The following is a 27,098-nucleotide window of genomic DNA, read 5'->3' as shown; positions in this document are numbered from 1 at the left end:
ATTCTTCTAAAATCAGTATAAAAACACTCCAGAAAAGGTGCAATATCTCCCGATATTAGTTGAAAACATGGAAACCTCATGTATGTAGTATTCTTGAACCCATACAGACAGTCCTTTTGTAACGCGAATTATCGCTGTATTAGTGCTCATCGTCTACAAATACAAAATAACAACAATATTTTTCGCGTATAAAAAACACGCACACACACGCACACGTACACACACACGCACACACAAACTATATACTGCAGTAATGTCTCGATTTCTAAAAGATAATGCATATATACCCTAAAAATGCGGACAAATCTATATTTCAACCATTTTAGGTCCAGATGTTCAATTGTCATTAGGCACGATATTTTGTGCACCCGTGACCACATAATACAACCAAACGTAATAGAATTCTTCCGGGCATGTTCAGCTCGCGGTGAAAGCGCACGTTAGATCATATCATTCAAAGTGCCAGAGATGATTTGTTGACCAGTCGTGACTATCACGGCAGGGTGTGGCCACACAGAGTGTCGTTTTGTTAGAATGAAGTGCTCTGGTCGCAGTTGTGGTTGTCTCCTACAACCACCAAAGAACGACAAAAATAGAACAGAAAAATAGCTTGACAAATCGTCGCTGGTAAAGGTACGAACACCGCACGAAATCAAGTGCCTGTGTGGTTATAACAGGCGGTCTGTCTTCAAACAAGCGGTCTTTAATACTCACATACCATTTTAGCTAAAAGAAATAAGTATATTCTTTTTTATAATAAGCTTATTTATATGACTATCGGCATATAACATTAACTCACACAGACTTTATTCAGTCATAAATATGTTTTCATGTTTTAGATTAATTCATTTATTACCAGCATGGAGTCGCACAAGTTCTAGCTATATCTTGGGGAAATTAGGGCAAATGAAATTACTTTATATCTTAATTCGCCTTTGAGCTTTTTTTTATTTCGTGAAACATACCTCTGTATTAGAGACTGGGTCAATAATGATATCAACGATGTTATTGCCGTCAACCACTAGCTCCAACATGCTTCGTACATAATGGGAATTCGCTGAGTACGTAAATAAGTAAAGTCCGGTCAAAGGTGCAGTAAATATGCCTGTGTGAACATTGTATCCTGCCCCTTCATTTGTAATGACTTGGTCGTATACGATATGGTGGCCAACTCCCATATGATCAATTTTATGACTTAGATACGCTGTGAATGCGACAACTTCCGGTTCACGCCTCTGTCTGTATTTCATGAATATTTTGTCTCTCCGATTAGAATTAGGTCTATTTGTAGCAAGCTTTTGTTCTAATTCCATTGAAGCGTTTCTGTCTTTGCCAATTAAACTGTCCTCAGTATTGGTAGCAGATACATCAATGTTATCTTTAACAGTATCCGGTAAATCTTCATCAGGAGTTGTCAAGCTATTTGATTTCAGCTCGTGATACATGTCAGCCCACAATTTCTTTACATGGCTTATAAGTTATAACTCTTTCTTTACGTCTTCCCTCCTTTTCTAGATTGTGAATTCGCGACTGTTGGTTTTCAACGACGTTTTCTAGCTTTTGAACTTGAATTTTCAATTCCAATGTTTTATCAGCAACTATTTTCTCTATAAGCTCCGTGATATGTTCTTCATCAACGATGTTAACGCCCTCAAAAAGAATCAAACTTTCTAGAAATATAAAAGCTAAAATCTGGAATAACTTGGCAAACATTTTTCCTGAGGCAAATCAATTTCGTAAATGATCTCTGAAATTATTTTGGGGGATTTTATCTGTGGAAACGTCACTGTAGAGAAATTTGCACCTAGTTTTACATGTACATGTATATCTTTGTTGCCTTAGAAGTTATCATAATGACCTCTATTGTCACATCAGATTGTGAGAGTACGTTTGGGTTACGCCGATATTCATACACATAAGTATAAATGGTTTGAAACTTTGCACAATGTATTTACAAAGTATTGTATATACGTGTCTCAAGTTTTGTTGATTGAGTCCATCCTGTATTCTGTATCAACTGGGGATATCGGGGTTGAATGTATCACTTTTTTCCTCGGCTGCTTTAGATAAATTTAAACCAGATGCATGCATTATATGTAAATATTTGTCTTAAATTAGGAAATTAAACGTTTATATTTTCAGACATGATTCAGCTTTTCATTTCTATCACATCTATTAAAATCTCGTAATCAGAAAAACAGATTTTCAATTATCACTATTGCAATGAGATTGTAGTACAATCATCCTTTACACAAAAATGTGGATAATAGGTGGTCTTAAGTGTCTGCAAAGGATAAATAGGTGATAGGCTATCATCTACAGTAAAATTGATCGAGCGGCCACTGATATTCGGCAGTATATAATGGCTTAAACCACAAAACAAAAATGTCTCAAAACGTACACGTTGTTCTCAGTTTCACATGTTTTTAGCAACCACCTTTTTAAGCAGACAATAAATAGGCATGCTTCCCTTACCTAAGGGCTAAGTAATTTGTATCATTTTTATAACATAATAAATAAGTATATAACCAGGATAATTTCCACACCTATGTCTTAAAAAAGTACGATATATGATAAAAACTCACTGCGGTTGGCTCTAAACTACCGATCTCTCGAAAAATTTTGAACTGTCCCTCCAGGTTCGAGCGAACTAAGTTTGATTATACATTTTATCAATTACAACATAAGTATCAGAGTTTCCTCCACTAAGATTTACAAAGGTAAAATACTCATCAAACATCGACAGAAAATATACATGAAAATACCATATTTGAGTATTTCAAAAACGCATTTTATCCGTACATAAATGCCCTACTTGTTTCATAGCAGTTTTCCGGTACAAATAGCACTTTTTAACAAATAAAATAAAATTCTGTCTACCGAAGTGTGCAAGCTTTGACAGAACAAAGTTAGGTTCCTGTTTTAATGTTGCTCTCTAATGGAATAAAGGTCTGAGATGTAACACCTTTGCTCACATTTATTCATAATTTCATAGCAGTTTTTCAGACCTTTTTTATTTTGAATATAATTTAGTACCGATATGCAATGTTAAGCTGGGTTTTTCAAATAGATATAACTTCCCAATTTTTTTATTGTTTAAAAGTGGTGATTTACCTAGAATGGGATTTCAGTTATTGTGCATGGGCATTCAAACTAGAATTCCCAAGGTGTTGCTTGTAAGTGTCGCAAGTTCTCTAATGTAACTTAAAACAACAAACATATTAATCGCTGTACTATGAAAACTGTTTTTTTTTACATAGAAAACAGTTGTTTCTCTGACTGATGCAGTAACATAGATGCTTAACTGAGAAAAAATAGACTGTATGACTGAATGAAAATGATAAAGGGGCAGATTACTGCTAGGAGCCGGAAACCTGCTAGGGAACCCAGTAAAAATCTTTTTTCCATGGAGTCTAGATATCTTGCGTCAACAAAAAAATACTAATGAAAAGAAAACGGGGTGTAAGAATATATATCTCTAAACTAAAATTTCACTCAAAACCAAACGTTACATAAAATATCCTTTTTTTTTGCGCAAAGGATTGAGCTTACTACATTTCATAATGATGAACCAATCTTCATTGAATAATAAAAACGCTTAAACATGTCGTGATTTAGCTCAAGAAAAACCTGGCAATAACAAAAGGTTATACATAATAACTCTGTGACATCTTCAGAGTTATCACAAGAACTCCGGGACATTTGAAAGATCGGGTATAAATCTGTTAGCCGGTGCTTTATGTTTGCCATTATTATTAGGTAATTATGTATGGCAAGGATGAAGATCAGAAATAAACAGGTCAATACTGGCTAATAATTTGGAAATTTTACTAAAAACTACCAGATTTGAAGCAAGAGGATTAAAACTGGCCTGTAAATTAGTTTCTGACACATAATACAAGATGTAAGACAAGCTTAATAATTAAAGTTTAATGGTTAATTAAGCACCTAAAACTCATTTTTGAAAGATGAAAATAACCATTTTAACGAGTGTTTTTGTAGAATATACAAATGTTTCCCGACGAACTCCGTGACAGTTATCACAAGAACTCCTGAACAAGTTATCATAAGAACTCCATCCTTCGTGTAACACTTCCTCCCCCGTATATTGTAGAACGTTTGTTCCGGTCGGAATGCAAATACAATATGTACACGGAAAGTACAATTTAACTATGTTCAATGTAAATGATAAATAATAAAGAAACAAAAGAAATAAGCAAGCATTGTGTTTGTAATTACAGGAGATGGGAAAATTAATATGATATCCTGAAAGCTGGGGGCCGGATAAAGATCAGGCGAGGTCTTCACATAAGTTTGCTATACGCCAAAGGTTGTTTCTTTTTAATATCTCACTCCTGACTCTACTTATCAACCTGATACAATTTCAGTGACATTGACCCTACAGGGACAAAAAGTAATCCCAAGTGAAGTCTTCAAATAAGCTTGTTATAATACTAGTATCTCATTACAAAGTCTAGTAATTGACCCGAAACCGATTTTCTATTCTTCTTACAGTGAGTTTGGCCCAAACGCGATCCATTGGAAGTGGAACCTTCACATAAGCTTGTTATACACTAAATTTCATTGAAATATCTCATTCCAAACCCTTAGACTAGTTATTGACAGGAAACCGATTTTTCTATTTTGAGTAACAGTGGCCTTGACCTTGACCTAGACCCCGCCATAACCAATGCCAAGCAAGGTCTTTAAATAAGCTAGCTATAAACCAGTTTGATTAAGATTAGTTAATCTGTACTAGTTATTTAGAGGAAATTATCTCGTTGGACACCGTCCGTCAATAGCCTGCTTTACCAAGGATTTTCAAAATTGAAAACAACCTGTTAAATAAAGTGAGTGAAAGTTATTCTGTCAATATAAATTTCAGAGGAAACTGACCTCACTTTGTTTCATAATTACAACTATTTCATAGCCTTTACATGTACAAAACAAGGCTGAGATACAGATATACGCCGACCGGTACATGCGTGTCATCTTATTGCATGAAAAAGGAGGCAAATCTATGTAGATTTTTTTTATAATAAATTAGATCTACACTTAACAAATCAAATAAACGTGCATGCATAAAATTTGTTATATGTGGCTCAGTATTTGGCCAATCAAAATTCAAAAGATAGAGAGGAATAGTGATGATTTCACAATAAAAAAATCAAGGCACATGCGCAATAAATGCGAAAGTGCGTGAAAACATAATGTGACGATGAATGGTATAGTTTATCAAACACCGTGTATGTCCATCACAGACTGGTAGCGTTCTTGCACAGATGTGACAGGTAGATTGGTCACTCTTAAACAATCGTCCGCAGGTTTTGGTACTGAACCAGACAATTTAGATAAACTTGTGAGGGTAAAATCGTGTTCATAAACGGTAATCTAGATAATCCGACCTCTACTTTATACCAGGTAGGTTAGAATGAGATATTTTCACTGACATATGCTAAGAATAACAAGGCAGATGTTGCAGGAAGGCGCAGCAGCACGCATAGCAAAACCGACAGCACTTTTTCTGCATGTAAACAACATCTACGTAGTTGATGCACCATAAAAGTCATTAGACTCTAATATGATAGAAGAATGACGAGTGCAGAGTCACAGACAACAGTTCAAAAGTGGGCAAATCTACACAAATCGTCAAAAACACCATATTCTAGAACCAACCGTTTAAACACCATTTGTCTGATTCCGTTGCAGATTCGTTTTTGTACAACTTTAGAGGATGTTCTTTGCACAAAATGAAGACCAAAGCCCTACCCCAAATTAAATGTCCGGGAGATTTCAGCGTGGCATGACCATTTTTTGGTCCGCCAATTCGATATTCCTCTGTACAAAGTGTTTAATATTTCGCTGAAAAAACACACCATATTCTAGACCCAACCTTTAAAACACCATATCTCTGATTCCGTTGCAGATTCGTTTTTGTAAACTTTGTAGGGTCTTCTTTACAATATGAGGACTAAAGCCCCAACCCAAACAATATGTCCGGGAGATATCCGTATGGCTTTGTCGTTTTTTTTTTTGAACGGCGATTAGCTGTTTTCGATATAACCGTAGATCAAATGAAAATTTGCAAAGTCACAAAAAAAGAGACAAAAACCTCCTGAAATTGAGTTTTCCATTATTTTGATAGACCAGAACTTTATAGGAATGTTATTAGGTTGTGTTAGACAACAACGCGCTTTTGAGCACCTTCTTACAGAAATTGATGCCATGCACAATGAACCATTGTAAAATGAACGCTACGTACTTAAAAAATGTGGAATGTTCAAGTAATATGTGATGGTTAAGAGGATCTTCTCCACAGCAATATAAGGTTAACCTTTTACCCAATGAGCATTAATTAATATATTGCGAAAAATGGCCGTTTTCATTGAAAAGCCTCCTGTAACAAGTTCAAACTGCTATGAAACTATGAAAAATACTTTGAAAAATACTGATGAAACTTGGCATAAATGTTGACTAGACCATAGCCTCTGTAACAGCATGCTCAAACATAAATTTCCTGTTACCATGGCAACGGGGGACGTCTCAAAATTGCCAAAAATCACTATTTTCCATTGTTTTTTTTCCTTCAAAACTGATTTCAAAGTGCTGCAACTTCTCAATGAATTGAGATAGAGTTTTGTTCTTTGTCTATATAAAGTGCATGAATTTTCGTAAAAAACACTATATTCCATAGCCAAACATTTAAATAACATTTGTCTGATTCCGTTTCAGATTCGTTTTTGTACAACTTTGGAGGGTGTTCTTTGCACAAAATGAAGACCAAAGCCCTAACCCAAACTATATGTCCGGTAGATTTCCGCGTGACATGGCCATTTTTTGGACGGGCGATTTGATCTTCTCCTTTTATAAAATGTATAATATTTCATTAAAATACACCATATTCTAGCTAGACCCAACCGTTTAAACAACGTTTTTCTGATTCCGTTGCAGATTCGTTTTTGTACAACTTTGGAGGGTTCTCTTCGAACAATATGAGGAGCTAAAGCCCTAACCCAAACAATATGTCAGGGAGATTTTCCGCTTGACTTTGTCGTTTTTTGAACGGCGATTTGCTGTTTTCGATATAACCATTGAGCAACAGAAAATTTACAAAGCCATATAATGGAGACAAACCCCTTCTGAAAATGGGTTCTTCATTATTTTGATAGATCACAACTTAATAGGAATGTAATTAAGTCATGTTAGCCAAAAACGCGATTTGGAGCTCGTTCTTACAGGAATTGACATCATGCACATTTAGCCATTGTAAAATGAACCCTTAAAAACTGTGGAATGATCAAGTAATATGTTATAATTTAGAGGATCTTCTCCACAGTAATATTAGGCTAAAAATTTGGCTAACGAATGGAAAATGATAGGAATAGGCCCGCATGAAATGTCCGCTTTTTGGAACGGCGATTAGTTCTGTAAGTACATTGAAGATAAAGTCCAAGAAATTTCGTTAAAAACACCATATTCTGGAGCCAACCGTTAAAACACCATTTCTCTGGTTTCGTTGCAGATTCATTTTTTGTATATATTATATGGAATCAGGGTCCTTCAAACATCTGTTATATTTGAACATGCTTTTCGATCCTTGGGAACACAAAGTTTATTTTCAATTATTTATACCACGGCTTTAATTAATTATTTTTAAAGTCGTGATTAAAGCCGTGTGGTATCAAACTTTTTGTAAAAAAATTCATTAAAATGATCAAAATATTGTACTTGCAGAATGTTTCATAACATTAAATACAATGTTCCAACCGGTTCCAACTATTAGATACAATATGCTTTTTCTATACCTTTCATTTTAAATGTTATCACGGGATACATATGTATATTTATATGACTTTAATTTCAATATGCTTACTTAAAAGAACTGTTTATCTACATTTTCAGTCTAACAAAAATAACTTTCTTCATCTGGCATTTTATGTTTCATTTTATATTTTTCAATTGGCAAACAGAAATGTATTTGTTTGTTTTGATTTAACGGTACATAGACTTATAACTGGCCATACCGCGAACAGAAATGTATAAAGTTCACAAATTATAACCGGATGCCGAATCCAGGCTTTATCCGACTTTAATCTGTCCGGTAAATTACGTTTCGGAATAAAGTCCGAACATCCAAAATGGCAGAAAAAGGAAAAATGTTGCAGAAGGGGAAAGGTGGAATGCGAATGGTTCCAGTAAATGAATCATCTGCCAGTCCATTTACCTTGCCTGAACCGTTCTGGATACCAGATGCACAGGTACATGTTATTAACTTATGAAGTCACTCCGTCATGCATATTCTATCATTAATCAAAATTGAAAATTTCATTTTTTTAGTTTCCATTTCTTTTCACACAAGTGCAATGATAACACACCCTCTAAGTCCACTATTTGATGTTTTTTTCTCTCAATTATTTTGTTGTGGATTAATCTGAATTGTGCTCGGCTTGTAGACATAGATAATGATACATGTCGTGGCTTGGAGCTCATGGAGCATATCCTTACTCTACTAGTCCTATAACATAAGACGTTTCTGTTAGTAGCCTGGGTCTCAACGATACCGGTGTACATATTTTATACAAGGTGTTTTTCAGATAAAATTTTACTGACTTGAAAAAAAGAAGGAATAAACAACCTCATTAACATTTAATCCTCTTAAAAATGCATTAATACAGAGTTCTGTTATACTCGTTGCATCTATTTCCGCGTTACATCCGGTTCCGAGTTATTTTCATTTTTCGTTATTATCACTTGAAGCGCCACCTGTATGAAAAAAAACGTGACCTACTTTTCGCTGTGACAGATATATTTGCCAAATACCAACAGTCGGGCATACTTCCTGATCGGGAAACAAGGGGATTCCCCTTCAAGGCTTCCCGATCAGGCAGTAAACGTCAAAATCCTTCCCGATCGGGAAGTTTTTTGGCCTATTTTTACGTAGTTCAGGAAAAATGGCCGCTGCATAATAGTTTTCAACCCACTTCAATATGAACATCCTATTTAAGTGCAGAAAAGATACATCTAAAATCCTACCGAGTCATTTTCTTTTAAAATGCCTAAAACTAAAATTATCTGAAAGTGAATTTGAGTGAAGTTTTACGATTTTACTAAGAAGTAGCGGCTTCCCGTTTTGGAAACACTGTTTCCTGATCAGGCATCTAGCATAATATTCACCATTAAATGTTTTCCGTTTGGGAAGTTTTCTTCTTTAAGTTAGCGCGTTCTATTCTGGAATTATTGCTTGGGACAACACCAACAAATAAAGTTACCTGTGCAACAAATCAACATGTGAGTCATGGTGTGAATGTTTTGAAGTCTGAAGTGTCTAGCAGTTCAGATACAAATGATAGCATCATAGGTGGTGTCTTCTTAAATTTTGTAAAAATGAATATTTGAATATATTCGAAATTGGAAAAACGAATATTCGAACATCAATGTAAGTTCTTATTCGTTCCCGGCCCTAGTTATTTTTATTATGCCCCACTTCGAAGAAGAGCGGGTATATTGATTTGCTAATGTCCACACAATATCTGTATGGCTATAAATTGCATGTATACAATTTTATGTTGAAAAAAAAAATGTTATGTTATGTTAATGTTGGTCGGCCAGTCCATTGGTAGACCTCAGTTATTATCTTAAAAACTATTAATCACAGAGTCTTCATATTTTACATACTATTGGTCATAACTATAGTAGATGAAACCTATTGATTTCAGGGTCACTTTGTCAAAGGTCAAGGTCACAGGGACCCTAAATGTCAGAATGGTTTCCGCTCATTATCTTGATAACTATTTCTCACAAAGTCTTAATATTTCCAAATTAATTAGTCATATGTAGTAGATGACACCTATGATTTTGTGGTCACTAGTTCAAAGGTCAAGGTCACAGGGGCCTTAAATGTCGAAATTGGTTTAAGCTCATTATCTTTAAAACTATCTATCACTAAGTCATTATATTTCACATATTGATTGGTTGTAAGTAGTAGATGGCCCTATCAATTTTTGGGTCTTTAGGTCAATGGTCAAGGTCACAGGGACTGTTTGTTTATCCGTCGTTAGACCACATTGTTTCTGCTGATTATCTTAAAAGCTATTTATCAAAAAGGCTTTATATTTCATATATTGATTGGTCATAACTATTAGATAACATACATTGATTTTGGGGTAACTAGCTTAAAGATCAAGGTTGCAGGTGTTTTAAATTTCGGAATCGTTTCCGCTCATTATCTTGAAAACTATTTATTAGAAAGTCTTTATATTTCACATATTGATTGGTCATAACTAGAAGATGACCCTTTTTGATTTTGGAGTCACTAGGTCAAAGGTCAAGGTCACAGTGACTTGAATGTCAAAATAGTATCCGCACAATATCTTGAAAAGTATTTTTCACAAAGTTTTCCTATTTCATGTGTTGATAAGTCATATGTGGTAAATGACCCTTATTGATTTTGGGGTCACCAGTTTAAAGGTAACAGGGTCCTTAAATGTCAGAATGGTTTGCGTTCATTATTTTGAAAACTATTAACCATTATTTGAGAACTATTTGTCACTAAACCTTTTATATTCCACTTATTGATTGGTTATAATTAGTAGATGACCCCTGTCGATTTTGAGGTCTTTAGGTCAAAGGTCACAAGGACGTTAAATGTCAGAATGGTTTCTACTCATTATCTTCAAAACTACCCGTTATCAAGTTTTTGTGTTTCACATTTTAATTGTTCATAACTAGTAGAGGGCCCCTGTTGATTTTGAGGTCACTAGGTCAGAGGACAAGGTTACAATAACCTTGAATGTTCAAAGTAGATGCTCATAGTTACATTTACATGATAGTATATAATTTATTCCAGCTATATTCCATTTTGTTTAACTTACTAATGATAGATTTCATTCAATTTCAGCTAGAAAGGGGGGGGGCATATATGTCATTATGATATTTCTTGTTTTATTTATTTATTTTATCTTATATTTTATTCATTTTTTAAAATTAATGTGGCTTAAAGGGTATGTTCTATATCTTACGAAATATTTTACCATATTTATTTCACACAATAATTTTGGAAGTATACTTTTTTAAAATTTTAACAATAATTTTTGCATCAGATATATAGCTTTATACACTTAAGTTTCAGAAATATGACACAGTCACTACAAACACATGTTGTATGCAAACACGTCTTGAGCTATAGCCAAAAAAAAAATTATGTGAGCTCTAGTCAACATTTGAATTATTTGAGCTGCCTGGTAATTGTTTTGAGAAATAACACTCTATGCAATGTTGTTCAACATGTGCTTTACAATCTTAACAGTATGAAACTTTTGTATTGTAATGATGATTTTTGCACTGTCCGTCAAGTATAGCTAATGTTTTGATAGGTATTATTACGCCTAACAAGAACATAAGTTTCGCCAGATATATTCTACTCGTCGTGATTGAATTATGTGCCACATGTCTTTAAAAACTGACCAGGCTTGGCAATTTCTAATCATCAAGGCCAGGAACTACAACAAATATAAGGTACTTCCAGATTGGGAAGCAATGTATCTTAAACTTTTAATGATGAATATTTTGCTAGATGCCTGATCAGGAAGCAATGTTCCCAAAACGGGAAGTGGCTAGTTTTTGGTAAAATCTAAAAACTTTACTTAAGTTCACTTTCAGATTATTTTAATTGTAAACATTTAAAAAGAAAATGACTCGGTAGGATTTTAGATGTATCTTTTCTGCACTTAAATGTGATGTTCATATTGAAGTGGGTTGAAAACTATTATGCAGCGGCCATTTTTCCTGAACTACGTAAAAAAGGCCTAAAAAACTTCCCGATCGGGAAAGATTTTGACGTTTGTTGCCTGATCGGGAAACCTTGAGGGGAAATCCCCTTGCTTCCCGATCAGGAAGTATGCCCGACTGACCAAAGGGACCTGGCACAGTGTTGGGATAGTGTAAAAAAGTAATTCTAGAAAAAAAAATTATACTTTATATATAATATATATATTTTTTTTAAATTACTTTTTTACACTATCCCAACACTTAGGGCTTGTCGCATGTATGGTGTGCCAGAATCTACATTAAGGGACCGCACCAGACACATTGTGTCAGTTAATTCTAAAGTAGGGCCAGAAACTTTGTTTACAGACATAGAAGAGTCTAAGCTGGTTCATCACATCAAACATATGGCCAATGTGGGTTATGGGTATACCATGACAAACATTAGGTTCCTTGCAGCTGACTATGCACGTTCTTTGGGTAAAGATATAAAATCTAAGGATTCTTTGAGCACCATATGGTTTTATGCCTTTCTTAAACGACACCCAGGGCCAGACCTGAAAATTGTGCAACCACAAAAGCTTGAAATTTCTAGAGCAAAAGGGGCTTCACAAGATAGAATAGAAAACTACTTTCGTGAACTGCAAGACATCCTTACTGAAAATGACCTTGTTGATAAGCCTGAACGTATATATAATATTGATGAAACTGGTATAAGCACACAACACACTCCACCAAAAATACTCTGTGAGAAAGAATCTAAACCCAAGTTGGTAACATCTCCAAGGTCATCAAATGTTACCATTATAGGTGGAGCCAATGCACTAGTCAACTTTGTTCCTCCGTACTATATTTTTCCGGGTAAGAGATGGAATCCCGAGTTCATCAAAGATGCACCTCATGGATCTGGAGGAGAAATGTCAGACAGTCACAGAACATCTGAGCAAGCACTTTTCTCATGCTTCAAATGCAGAAGACAAGCCTCCAACCTTGATTTTGTATGATGGGCATAAGTCTCATCTATCATTAACACTTACAGAGTGGGCAAACGCCAAAGAAATCAAATGTGCTTTTGTTTGTATTACCACCACATACTAGCCATCTCACTCAACCCTTACATGTTGGTGTATATTAGCCTTTTAAGAAATTTTATTATTCTGAATGCCAGCAGTACCTTCAGAAGAACCCAGGAGCTTACATTACCAAATATGAAATAACCAAGTTGACTGGAAACTCCTACCTGAAGGCATTTTCCCCATCAAATGTCACTGCTGCATTAAAAAAATCAGGTATTTTTCCTTTTGATGATACATGTATATCTGTAAAGGATACTGCACCATCATCCTTATATCCAGTTTAGACAGCTGTAGAGTCATCCATTTCTGATGCATGTGAAAATGTTCCATGCCAACAGGAGCCTTCACATGAAGATCCCAAGTCTCATGAGCCACAATCTCATGAACATGTATCTACTTTCTTTGAAAGCAGAACCATTACATCTGTGCAAGTGAAGCAGAGGCCAAAGAAAAAAATTGTTCCTCCCTATGTATGTGGCAATTTGTTAAATAGTAAAAATAAAGCCATTCTTGAAAATAAAGTCAAATCAAATACATGTACAAGCAAATCAGCCACCAAAAGTGTTAACAACCAAGAAATCTGTGCCAAACAAAGCAAAATCAATACTACCAAATCACCTGTAAATTATACAAAGCCAAGTACATCTGGTATATCTAAATCTGGAGGACCAATCTCTCTCACTACACCATCCTTCTCTGAAAGCAGTGACAGTGACATTGGTGATTCAAATGAAGACAAGTGTTGTGTATGCAATTTATGGTCCCCATCTGATTTAAAAGGATGCACAAGTATTGTTTTCGTAAAATGGGGAAAGTGTGATTATTGTCCTCACTGGGTGCACTTGAAATTTTGCACTGAAGTGAAAGCGCTCAGGAGGGCAACTGTCTTTAGATGCCCCCATTGTGCAAAAGAAGAGTAATAAAAACAAAAAAAATAACAGTAGTGTATGAATGTTTGTGTAAATGAACATGTTATTGTTGATGTTTTACAGAAGTTTTGTTATAAATGTGTGGTGACTGAACTTGTTTAACATTTTGAACAGTTAGTGTTTTGATACCGTTAAATTTATTCAGACAGTATGGTATCACCGTGGGTAAGCAACTTTGGTCACGTGACCACAAAAGTCAACGTACACAGCCAAAATACCTCGGCTGAGGTAATTTTTTAGTGATTATTTATATGTCCAGCCGATTTAAATTATGCTACATAGCCTACCGACCGCGGCAATTCCGATGCTTTCTAAACATGTATTTGATGTCGTCCAACGTTTTGTATTTTATTAGATCATTCAAACAATATTTGCAAATTGTCGATGACAACGTACACACTTTAGTGTAAAAGTGTTGATGAAAGCTTAATAAACGATACGCATGTCATTTTTAAGTAAAATTTCAGGTATTGAAATATATAAGAGAATGTTTTAATGAAAAAGGAACTAGTTTTCTGCTGTAATTTTTTGTATTTATTTAAAAATTGACCAACTTACAGAAATGTCAACGTACACATACAGTCTAGAAAATGTCAACGTACACACTCACAATTCAGTTTGATAGTGGTCTGAACATAAGGCTGCAACTTCGGAGTAGGTGGCTTTTTCTAACAAAAAGTTAGCTTTCAATTTAGATTGCCCTTTCAAACTGTATATAAGTACAGATTTATACAAAGGAAAAAAGTTGCAAGTACATTCATATCATCACAAATAAGCTTAAACAACCTTTAACTTTTTTATTATGTTATTTATTTGTTCTTTTGTGGTTTTCGTTGAGAAGAAAAAAAATTCCAGTTACTCAGATTGCTTAATGATTTACTGAAACAGCAATTTTAAACTGTATTTATTTAGATCATTTTACAGTCATTTAATAATGAAAACAGCCAGGATAAGCGTCTCTTGCTCAACCAACCTAGTGCCTTCTGTAGCAACAAAAGTTGCCAATCAGTGATTTTTTTTTCAATTTTCAAAACAACCTGTTGCTTTCTGAAGGAGAAAATATTGCGCGATAAATCAGAAAAGGGGGAAAACCTGAAATCAAATTCCAACAACTGAAAATGAAATTTACCCGTACATTTTATGAAGAAAAAAAATTAATTCATTTAACATGCATGGTACATAACAGAGGCTATATATAGGGACAGATTTCTGACCTCTAGATGATATAAGTAAGTTGCTGTTAAGTCACGGTTCTGGTAATGAAGATCACTAGGCATTTGAGGGGAAAATATAAGCACTTTTAGGGGAAAATATACTTATTTTGGGCTAGGGGAAACAGCCTTTATTCGGCTGTAAAATACAGTGAAAAAAATCACTGCGGCAATGGGTGTTAATGACGCCGAGTGACTAGTTTATAGGTATTATCAGCATTTCAGCAGTTATGTCATTTTAACCCTATGATTACATCACAAACGTTCTATTAACATTATATTTTCAATAATATATCTCCTTGCAATAGTTTTATAATTGCCACATGTTATATACATTGTTATTTAATACATGTGGAGGCTTAATATACGTGATATATATTTTTGCATTCACAGTTTTCTTTGCCCTTTTTGTTTCACTGAAAATTTTGCCAACCATGTCTACTTATTTACAAGTCTATGATATGTATTCAACAAAATTCCATACATTTTAATAATTTGCATTGCAATCAAAACCATTTTATTTGAGCAAAATGTCGATAACATTTTAGTGCATTGTAACAATCATTTCAATATATATTGTAGCATTTCTATGGGTCATATGACTGTGGTACTTGATATAACTTTTTTAATGTTTAAACAATGTCATTGATTCATATCTATAGCTCATACAATGCGTACAAAATAATATAGGTAAATTTATTACTAGAAACCATTTTCCGGTAAATTTATTACTTGTAACCATTTTCCAGTAACTGGTTTCTTGAGCAGTAAAAGCATTATACTAGAAACTTGGTACTAGTAACTTACCATTTAACAAAAGGATAATTTGTTGCCTTAACCAACCTATAAAATTGTGAATTGTTTATAAGATATTTTTTTACATTCCAAGTGCAAGTAGATATATTCTTGAAAATATAATGTAAATAGGACATAAATGATGTAATCATAGCTAGGGATCAAGTGACACAACTGCTGAAAAACCGGTAATATAAAATTGTAACTCGGCGTCATCGTCAACCTTGGACACTTTTACTGCTACGAAAGGCACTAGTTGGTTGAGCAAGAGATCATCCTGGCTGTTTACGTTATTAAGATGACTGTTATTACGATCTATATTGCAATACGATCTATATTAATCCAGTTTAAAATATAAAAACGGCTGTTTCAGCTTATCATTTAGCAGTTTGAGTAACTGGAAATATGTCTTCTAAAAACAAAAGTACAAATAAATTTTTATAACATAACAAGTTAAAGGTTGTTTAAGCTTATTTGTGATGAAATGAATGCACTCTAAACTATTTCCTTTGTAAAAATAATAGTAATTATGTACAGTTTGAAAGGGCAATCTAAATTGAAAGCTAACTTTTTGTTAGAAAAAGCCACCTACTCCGAAGTTGCAGCCTTATGTTCAGACCACTATCAAACTGAATTGTGAGTGTGTACGTTGACATTTTCTAGACTGTATGTGTACGTTGACATTTCTGTAAGTTGGTCAATTTTTAAATAAATACAAAAAATTACAGCAGAAAACTAGTTCCTTTTTCATTAAAACATTCTCTTATATATTTCAATACCTGAAATTTTACTTAAAAATGACATGCGTATCGTTTATTAAGCTTTCATCAACACTTTTACACTAAAGTGTGTACGTTGTCATCGACAATTTGCAAATATTGTTTGAATGATCTAATAAAATACAAAACGTTGGACGACATCAAATACATTTTTAGAAAGCATCGGAATTGCCGCAGTCGGTAGGCTATGTAGCATAATTTGAATTGGCTCGATAGAAAAATAATCACTAAAAAAATTTCCTCAGCAGAGCTTTTTTGGCCGTGTACGTTGACTTTTGTGGTCACGTGACCAAAGTTGCTTACCCACGGTGTGGTATAGACTTTTATACCGCGGAACCAGATTTACTTCCCTTCAGTAATGGTGGCTATCACGTGACCTATATAATGAAGATAATAATAAAAACAGTAAACATTTGATGTATATTCTTTATGCTGCTCCTTTAATGAAAGATTGGTGGATGTATTGAACAAAAAAGAAAACAAAGGTAAGTGACTTTTATATTATATTTATTCGTTTTTACGCTTAGTACCGCGGAAATAGATGCAAACAGGGTACTATGAAATTCTCGCTCACAACAAATGTAAACAATGGTCGACCATTTCGTATGGCATAGTTAAACAGACTTCATGCTACCGGTGCACTGGTAAAAATGTTATTTATATGGAAAGCCACTTCAGTTTTAATAGCAAAAATATCATTTTAGCATTCTTGTATTCATATCGAAAAAAACCACCTAAAAACAACATAAGAACGTGTGTTTCATAGTTTACTGTTCATCTTTTATTACCCCCAGGGGATCTCTGTTTTAGAATCTTTTACTCCCAATGACAGGTGTATATTATACCATGTGGCTGGATTCAAAAATCCCCTTCACTTAATTTTAGTGTTGTTGTGATTTTCTGGTCCTTCTATATCATTGAATGTATTTTATTTCTATATGATGAAGATTAAATATCAATATGGCACTTTACACAGGCTCCCTTAAAAGACTGAATGAAACTGACTTTTCAATTTTCATAAACTGTTTTATATGCACTGATGGCTTTCCATAGATTTTTTTTTTCCCCAAAAAAATGATGTCAAAAGGTCAATTGACATTTAATGGAGGTATGAATGACCTCAACACCTGTCATTATTTTTTTTTTGGAAAAAAAATGTGTTTTGTAGAGAGACCGATCTTATGCAATAGAGGAAAAGGATAGTAAATGAAAATAAGGTAGGATATGTGAAATATTTTCTTCAGAAACTCATTAAAATGTTTAAAAACTTTGAAATAGCAAATATTACTAGAGCATGTCGATATAAACACTCAGTAGGTGGCGTTGACAATAATATCGCGAGATATAGAGGATATTTGTTTAGTTCAGTGTAAGATCGGGATACATGTATATTTCACCGAGTGAGCACCAAAAGGTATATTTCACGAGTGGCGCAGCCACGAGTAAAATATGAACTTTTGGTGTTCACAAGGTGAAATATATTTGATCTTACACTAAACTAAACAAATTTTCTTTTTATTATATGCAAAGAAACGTTTTAAAAAGACAATAAACCTAATACTGAATGAAAAGCGCGCCAAATAATAATACAACGTGACGTCATTTACAACGTCACGTCATTAAGTTGGTACCCAGTACTGTGAACGCTGGTATTTCACTGAAACAACGTAAGGGGCTTAAATTCAAAACAGTGAAATTATCAAAGTGGTAATTTCACTGTTTCAAACAGTGAAATTACCCGTTTTATATCACCGATATACTTCTATAAACCACCGAAAAGCATGTAATAAATGTGAATACACCGGTACAGTGGAGCCACCGGTATCATGGGGTTCGAGTATACTACGTACACTCCAACGTCTTATTGACTTCTTCATAAGTTCCTTTAGCAAAACGCGCTCACATGTGTACAGGTAACATGGCCGAATGTATATATAGCGGTGAAAGTGGTATAAATTGTATTGGATTGGATTTATTTACATTCGAAGGTGAGTCATTTATTTTTTTTGCTGCACATTGATGCAAAATGTTTTAAGTTTACTTTCTGCATATCTTTTGACTCAAAATATTGTTTTTGTAGTAAATTATGACGGTTTATATAGTGCTTCAAAATCGCTGCGGGTTTTGTTAAAGGAACTTATGAAGAAGTCGATAAGACGTTGGAGTGTACGCAGTACTAACGGAAACGTTTATGTTATAGGACTAAGCCTTACTCCTTCGGCTTCCATAACTTCATAACTTTACATGTTTTTATGTTATACACGCTTTTATGATTTTTGACATTATCTACTATGATGTTGGGATCTAAAAAGACAAAAAAATATACATACATAATCAAAGCAGTCTTCGAAATTAACGCCAGTCCGAGGCCCGAGGCCACAAAATTTAGCATCGGTCCGGTGATTATTGCAAGGTTGGTGGTCCGATGGTCCAGTAGATTTTTTGTCATGAAAAAATATTATAAGAAAAATTCATCAAAATAATGAAGCAGGGTTCTCTAAAAGATGTTCAAAACACTGCGAGAGATGTCTAAATTGTATTGAGTAATGGAGGCCGCCATTTATTTTTGTTGGATATTTTCCGTACCGCACCATACAGTTACGGAAATTAAACCATTGTTTATTAAGGTCATTATTTAGCTATGATTTTGTGATTATTGAATTAAAGTAAATATTTTGTGTGAAAGTGATTTGTTTGAAGAAAATTGCGTTGTTCATGTTCAATTCTAGTCAATTTTTGCCTAAACATTTGGTCCTTAATGATTTTTCAAAGCCCAGAATACAAGATGTATTTTGCTTCTTTCAAAATTCAAGAAAAACAATAAAAGTGGAACAAGCAATCAACACAGGATAAGTTTTAAGGTTTATTTAATGATGATAACCGACGTTTCGACTCTCATGAGTCTTCATCAGGGTTATAAAATCAGTCTTTCAAAATTATCAAGGGAAGCATGATAAAGTGTTTTCCTGTACCCATCAATTTATTACCTATCTATGTATTTGGTCCGGCTAAAAATCACCAGGTCCAGTAAGATTTGATATTTTACTGGCCCGAATGTCCTGTGCTTTTTTGAGTTTTTCGTGAAGTCTGTCAAAGAAGTCCTGACATGTCAAGTCATTTGTAGAACATATTGCTAGTTTGAGTTGAAAGGCATTGATCAGAGTAAACCTGGTGAGTTGCCGAACAAATGGAGGATGATGGCCCTTCGCAGGCTGACATCTTTGTAATATCAGTTTGTAAAATATTGGGTTGGTCATGCAGTCAAAATATTGAGACTAAGTAAATCAGGTACAGTGCAGAATGTTCACTGTTTGTGCTTTGTCTGCTTTCAACGTTTAAGGAACTCCAAGGACCCTGATCAGTGACAGTGAGTCTCATTTCTCCAAGGAAATTTATGAAATGTACTGGTCGGTCACCACTGCCGCAGAGTTTTAGGGAACATAATAGGTTTTAATGCCACCAACAAATACATATATATGTAACTTAGTAAAAGTCTTAAACTAAAACTGTTAAAGTAATACAACTCAATACTCAAAGTACAGCAACGGGTAAGCAATATAAGATTAATGGAAGTTAAACGGTTAAACATGTACATGTAGAAGCATAAGCATTATATATTTAATCACTTGCAAGAAATGCATCAATCAAATTATCAATACATAGGACAAACCAGACACACCATGGGAAAGAAATTATTGCCATCTAGCAGATAATTGTGCACAAAAAGATATCTAGCCCAATGTAAAAATTGTAATCATTCAATCAACACAACAACAAACTGAAGAAACATGGGTTAGAAAACTAAACACTAGATCACCTAATGGATTAACCCAAATACAATAATGAATAACCAACCAGAATTTACAGCACATAAAGCAACACCCGATGTAATTATGGCAAAAGTTATACGAATAAATAACCAATCAACAAGAAACAACAAAAAACGTACTGGTGTTAAATTTAGCAAACTAAGTTGCACTTGGTGTGATAAGTTATATGCCAATATAGACTAAGACAGAACCAAAAAAAGACATAGACTTTCCAAAGAAGACTTACTCAACATCAACTCCCAAGATCAAAATTACACCAGGAACCAAGAAATGGCTACAGAAACCAGAAGTTACAACAGAAGAAAACATCTATGGAACCCATTTCACCTTTTCGACTTAAATATTTACATTAAAGTTAGCATACCACCACAAATATTTACATATGGCTTTAAAAGTTTGCACATTTGTTCACCATAATGACCCCAACCAGTAGACAGGAGAAGGTAACTCTAACAAGCATTTTGACAGAATTATGCCCCTTTTTGACTTAGAATTTACGTTAAATTTTCGTACCACCGTTAAATTTTCGTACCATCTCAAATATTTTCAAATTCCATTGACATAAGGCTTGAAACTTCACACACTTGTTCACCATGTTGAAAGAATGAGGTAACTCTATCAGGCATTTTGACAAAATTAGGTCCCTGTTTCAACTTAAAATTTATGTTAAAGTTTGCATACCACCTCAGATATTTTCATACTTCATTGACATCTTGCTTTGTAACATTTGTTGAAATTTTATACACTTCTTTGAGAGCATAACAGGACTCTCTCCAAGGCCTATAACTGTAACATGGATTTGAAAAAAAATTGCCCTTTTTGTGAACTTTAACTTTCAAGCACTTAGAATAGTAGAGCGTGCTGTCCTACTGACAGGTCTTGTTGTAGCTTGATGAAGGGTACATTATACCCAAAATGGGTAGTTTTATCAAATATATAAACTAACCTTGTGTTTTGATGTGTTGTTCCTGACCCTCTTAATCTTTTAATTAATTCTGTATACACTGTATTTTGGTATGTAAATATCATGTAACAATATTCAATTTTGATTATCAAGGAAAATACAGTGATATCTAATTTTCAATGAACGTTTAAAGGGGATGGTGGCAAGTTACTTTTGGAGGGGGGAACAAAACTCACAAGTATCTTTGATAATATACTTTACACTCTAGATATAAATTACTCAAAATGCAAGATTGTCAAGATAATAACTTCAAAAAAGCTGAAAATGTTAGTTGGAATTAGTAAATAAATTAATATATTAGTGAGTGAGAGGGGTGGGGAAAGTCAAAATATAGTACAAGCACCCTTTATTTCCCATTCTCCCCGCCCACTGCCCCCTTTAAAAAACAAAAATTCAGGTTTTGACACTAACTTTTTCAACAGGTGGTATGCCGGACCACTGGATCCAAAATTCAGGTGGTCTTTTCTGAACACCGGTGGTCCATTTATTTTTTACTCATTTGTTTTTAAGGAAACTTCAAATTTAGAAGAACTACACTTAAAATTGGTGACAGAGACATATTTATTATTAGATTTATAACAACTGAAGAAAACATGTATTTTTTTCTATTTCATTCTAATCAGATAGTAAGTCATTGTAATCCTATTTAGTATTTATTATCTCATTGAAAAATACATAACAGTACTCATATTTCGGTTATGTGACTTCTTCTGCAATTCAAGTTAGGGAATAGTGAAATCATTTGTGAATGCCTTATTTCCTTACTGTTATTCAAATACTCATTGCTCTTCCTGGTACATCTTATAAGAATAATAATTGCTTTTTATAGATTAACATTTTTAATTTTAAAACTATTAAGTTAGAATATTCTTGTCTTTGAAACAATGACATAGTAATGATAAACAGAAAAATTCCTACATAATAATTGAGCTTATCTTCCTCACAGATTTATTATACAGTTGTTTTACTTCCCTGTTACTTGTTTGTTGAAATTTATTTATTTTTGACAAAGTATTTATAACCTTTAAGTTTTAAAGTACTTTAAATAATAAAAAAAATGGATCTCTGATCTTTAAAAAAGTAGCCAAAGATTACTAGATATTTAATTTTTCCTTTGCCTTTGTTTGCACCATTATTCATGTGTTTATCTGATTTCCCATAGTGATACAATGTTATAAATGCAATGCAGTACTAGAGACATTTGAATGAATTTTATACTTTAATTTACAAAAAATAATTTTCTACTTTTTAGCTACACTGCTAGCGAGTTAATAAAAAGTTATGGATGTTTTAAGATCTTTTTGAACTAATGAGATGAATGAACATATACCTGTACATCGGAGAAATGGTTTTAAACAACAATTATAGAACACGTTTTTCGGCCAAATAACCATTCTCCCAGATGAGCACTGCACCAGCTGTAAAATTCAAGTGGTCTAACGGACCAGTTGCCTGTAAAATTAGGTGGTCCTTGCTGAAATCAAGTGGTCTCGGACCAACGGTCCACCGCTAATGTTGAGGCCTGAAAATGTAAAGAAATAAAAATTGATATATCAACATATGATATACATATGATATACAACAACATCAAAAACATGAACTTTGTATATTGAAAAAAAAATTATCAAAAAACACTGTAAATTCCAATTAAAGTTCTAAAAAGTATTTTTAATGGTCATATGCTTCATGCACAAAGTAAAGAATAAGATATTGTCACTCTTTTGTTTTAAATATACATGTATAAAAATATGAGGAAATTAATTTGATTCTATAATTAGAGACTATGTTACATATTTAGATACACACAACATTTGTGAATAATAAATTATTTATATGTTATGACAGTATCTGTCAGTGCTTTTATTTCATGTTTAGATTATAAGGCGATTCTGGCCTTCTGCAATAGCATACCGGTACATTAAATTGTTATATTTACTATTATGAACTTTGAAACAACAAACATTTTTGTTTTTTTGTTTTAAATGTCAAATGTTATGTAGTAACATTTCACTTTTTCTAGTTAACTTATAAGAAAGACCTTAAGTTCCATCTAGATAGTTATTTTGAGTAGGTGCACTCACATTTATGAAACCACTGACCTTCAATAAGCTAGTTGGACAGTGGATAGTCAAAGTGGGAATCTAACCCATGGCTGTAAAATGACTAGTGATACAAAGTTAGCTACAATGTACCATAAACTGCAGGCCAGGGAGGCCCCAGACTTTGATCCAATTAAACCATAAATTCTGGTGTTTTAATTTGAAAACCATTTTCAGCTATAAAACTTTTACAGTATTTTGATATTTTTATTTTTTTTTATTTTTACAGTGTCAGAGTTGCATTCAGTGCCAGGGAAAGTTTGACTTCCTGAACAGAAGGGTAAGAAAATTTCCTATATTGACTTTGAAATTCTTATTTACATGTACATGTACAATATATTTTCATGAAGAATTATTTGTTGGACTGATTGTTTAATGCATATTTTTGGCTGAGCTTACATGTAATTAAAAGTTAATTTACTTCTTTGCATGCTAAGGTATCTGAACATATGATATGCAGCAACAATAAGGTGCAAAGGTAAATGTACACAAAAACTTTTAAGGGATCCTTTATTTATTTCATTATCCCAAAACAATGATAAAAATGATACTAAAAGTAGTATTGAGTTTAATTTAGTTTTGTAGCCATATATGATAGAAGTAGATAAAGTTGAATTAAAGCTTTAACTTAGTTTTGCAAGGATAGGAAGTGATTTATTTTCCAATGAAATTTGAACATCTTAAATGTGCTGGTTTTAGGTTGTATTGGTCAAGGTCGTTGAGTCTTGAAATAGATTTTTGCGGCTTATAACAGATTTTTTTGTACTTTGTCAAGTACTTTGTTTTTGATTATTCAAAGAGGCAACAAGAAGCATCCATCTATATTATTGGTCACATTCTTGTGTTACTTCAGCATCACTGTCGACGGTGTGGGAAATGTTTCTGTGATACATGTAGTTCCACCAAATTATCCCTGCCTCGAATGTTGTACGTAGATCCGGTGAGGCACTGTGCCGGATGTACCGGCATTAGCAAAAAGGAAAACGATTTCTTCGAGAAACATGTAAAAGCTCTGTTAGCTGGTATGTTATTTAAGAAATAACATCGGCCTGAGAGGTGTATATCGGCTATTTTACACCGGTTTGGAGTTTTGATGCATAGGAATTAATCACGAAGGCCGTAGGCCTGAGTGGTTAATTTTTTTGCATCAAAACGACAAAACCGGTGTTAAATAGTCGATATACACCTCTCAGGCCGATGTTATTTTGATTCTAACACGATAAAATAAGGAAGATCACTAATGTTATTTTTTTCAAGCGGAAATAAATTCCGGTGCCGATTTTCGTATAACACTGTTCGATTTTCGCACCCTACTGTTGCGAAGATATAGAAATTATTAAACAAAAGAAATAATTAGAAAAAAACATTATTTTATCAAGTTTTCAACAGAAAAATACTTACGCCGTATTGTGTTTACATCAGTGCCCCATTCATCATTCTTGTATATATGAAATAACGTCAGCTTGTTTATGAATGAGTTGTTTACTTAGGATGATGTCATTATGCTGCTTACGGATTGGCGCCGTTTTGTCAAAATATTTATTTACTGATATGCATTAGTGTATGTGAGATATTATTTCGGTATTGTTTGAAAAGAAAACATTATAAGAACTGAATATATAAATAAAAATGCTTTTTATTGTTGCTTTAAAAGGCCTTGTAAACTATATAATCGAAGGTGAAAACATAACAGCCGAATATACAAGTAGTCCCTTACCAGTGTTTATTGGCAGTTTAACACCGTTTTTTTTCCTTCTTTGTCTATAGTGACAAATCACGTGGAGTGTTAGATTAAGTAATTAACCGAGGTACCTTAACCTGCTCGAATGGAAAGAGATTGATCTTTGCTGCAACTAGTATAGAGCCAGGCCAGCATGCACATCCATACAGTTTGACCAGGCTCTATACTGTTGGAAACTCAATTTTGTAGTTTGTTATTGATTTTTTTTTAATTTCCAAATAAACTAAACTGTTCCAAATTCAATAGATGGCAAATGCTAAGTACATTAACGAAATTCAGCATGTTAGGGGTAGAAGGTCTCAAAGATTAATTTAATGTTCATAGACCCTTGCCTAATTTATGGTACTTTAATTAAATGTGTATATAAATGGATATTATTCAGCACAACTCCTTGTTCATTAAATTCAGGATTGAACTTACATGTACACTCATTCAATATTCTCTGTATGTGCAATCTGACCTGATTTTACTCTGGATGACTATGTAAGTCATTGTGATTGATAGCTGTAAAAGATTGTAAGTTTTCAACAATACATACATTTGTGTGTTATACATATTATTAAAATTTAATAATAATAATAATGTAATATAAATCATATGTTGTAAAAAGTGACATCAAATTCAATGTACAATGTACATATATTTTTTTACAGGTGGGTCATTCCATGTAAATCAGTCAGGGGAGACAAATGACAATGACACTGTGTTTGTATGCAAACTTTCCCCTGATCACAGGTTTGTACATTTATTGCTCCGTCAGTTTTATAGATTTGTGATGTTGAATTTTTTATATTATTTACATAATAAAGAAATTACCAAAATTTATGTCTCATGTCCCTTGCATTTATTTAAATGAAGAAAAAAAAACTAGAAAAAAAAAACCCTCATTTATTTTATTTTGTGAAATACAATAAATTCCTCTTTCATTTAAGTATTTGTATACATTCAAGCTTAGCAATTTTAATACCTACATTGTACTCTCCCTACATCATATGATGGACTCATCTGGCTTGCCGCTTGGAATGACGAATGCAGCGTTGTCCATTGTTACTTTTAGGGATGTCAGGGTTTGATCAACTGTTTACAGATTTTGTCATACTTCACACATGTTTTAAGCTGATCTTGGTATTAATAGCGGGATGGTCTTAATTCCGACGGGGTGGTCTTAAGTAGGGATTTATTCTGTTCTGTAAATTCACCTAATTTTGTGGACACAAAATTCGTGGTTTTGTCACAAAGACCATTTCGGGGATACTTAAATTCGTGGACTGTTATTCAAAAGGTGAAATGTAAATAATGTGATGCAAAATAATCTTACATCAGAAGAAATGAAATTTTGTTGGATCTTAAATTCATGGACCTATCCATGAATACCACAAAAATTAGTATCCCACAAATAATAATGATTTAGCAGTAAATATATATCATATTTATCTAATTTTCATATTTCAGACATTTACACTTTGAGAATGCCAACAGGAGACTAGATGACATCAGTATGACAGACATTGATGCTGTACAGATCTGGACTGAGGAAAACGACTCTGATGGTATGTGGGTACTGGAATTTTAACATATTTAGCCAGATAACATCAAATGAAATGGCTAGATATAAGATATATGTGAATTACAGGTTAGTTATGAACGACCTGCCAGGGTTCTCGGTGACGCATGATCCACGTCCTTATACGCATGTTTTATTGCAGCTGGACGCATAGTTTTCAAAGCTGGCATTCTGCATACGCTTATTTTTTTCCCAAGGACACATTAACATAATTGATAGTAAACAAACAAAGATACATACACCAGCAAGTGATTATACACAATAAGCGGTCAATTAGAATTCATCATTTCATTATAGCCTTAGATAATTAGGTCCTGCTTACAATATTCATCAGGGCATATATCTTT

General features: G+C 33.6%; 2 protein-coding genes across 2 annotated transcripts; one reads left to right on the top strand and one right to left on the bottom strand.

Moving 5' to 3' along the window:
• Nucleotides 1-450: 450 nt before the first annotated feature.
• Nucleotides 451-1,445, bottom strand: LOC132714971 (uncharacterized). Its single transcript, XM_060697913.1, has 2 exons — nucleotides 966-1,445; nucleotides 451-567 (listed from the first exon to the last, which is right to left on the bottom strand). Exons 1-2 carry the CDS (start codon nucleotides 1,443-1,445, stop codon nucleotides 451-453), a joined length of 597 nt encoding a protein of 198 aa, XP_060553896.1.
• Nucleotides 1,446-8,098: 6,653 nt separating this feature from the next.
• On the top strand, nucleotides 8,099-26,787 carry LOC132714969 (zinc finger FYVE domain-containing protein 21-like). Its single transcript, XM_060697911.1, has 5 exons — nucleotides 8,099-8,258; nucleotides 23,676-23,726; nucleotides 24,300-24,468; nucleotides 25,841-25,922; nucleotides 26,640-26,787. Exons 1-5 carry the CDS (start codon nucleotides 8,139-8,141, stop codon nucleotides 26,758-26,760), a joined length of 543 nt encoding a protein of 180 aa, XP_060553894.1. The 5' UTR covers nucleotides 8,099-8,138; the 3' UTR covers nucleotides 26,761-26,787.
• Nucleotides 26,788-27,098: the final 311 nt, after the last annotated feature.

Source organism: Ruditapes philippinarum, unplaced genomic scaffold (assembly GCF_026571515.1).
Source record: "Ruditapes philippinarum isolate M1 unplaced genomic scaffold, ASM2657151v2 ctg3985_1_1_1_1, whole genome shotgun sequence".
Classification (NCBI taxonomy): Eukaryota; Metazoa; Mollusca; class Bivalvia; order Venerida; family Veneridae; genus Ruditapes; species Ruditapes philippinarum.
This window is presented reverse-complemented; position numbering and strand designations above follow the sequence as displayed.

What these genes read in the sequence shown, in the direction of transcription:
- LOC132714971 (XM_060697913.1), bottom strand. Translation starts at nt 1,445, where the DNA reads ATGTATCACGAGCTGAAATCAAATAGCTTGACAACTCCTGATGAAGAT. An exon ending in ACCCAGTCTCTAATACAGAG is followed by an intron (nt 568 to 965) that starts GTATGTTTCACG and finishes TGGTGGTTGTAG; the next exon opens with GAGACAACCACAACTGCGAC.
- LOC132714969 (XM_060697911.1), top strand. Translation starts at nt 8,139, where the DNA reads ATGGCAGAAAAAGGAAAAATGTTGCAGAAGGGGAAAGGTGGAATGCGA. An exon ending in TGTAAAAGCTCTGTTAGCTG is followed by an intron (nt 24,469 to 25,840) that starts GTATGTTATTTA and finishes ATTTTTTTACAG; the next exon opens with GTGGGTCATTCCATGTAAAT. An exon ending in AAACTTTCCCCTGATCACAG is followed by an intron (nt 25,923 to 26,639) that starts GTTTGTACATTT and finishes TTCATATTTCAG; the next exon opens with ACATTTACACTTTGAGAATG.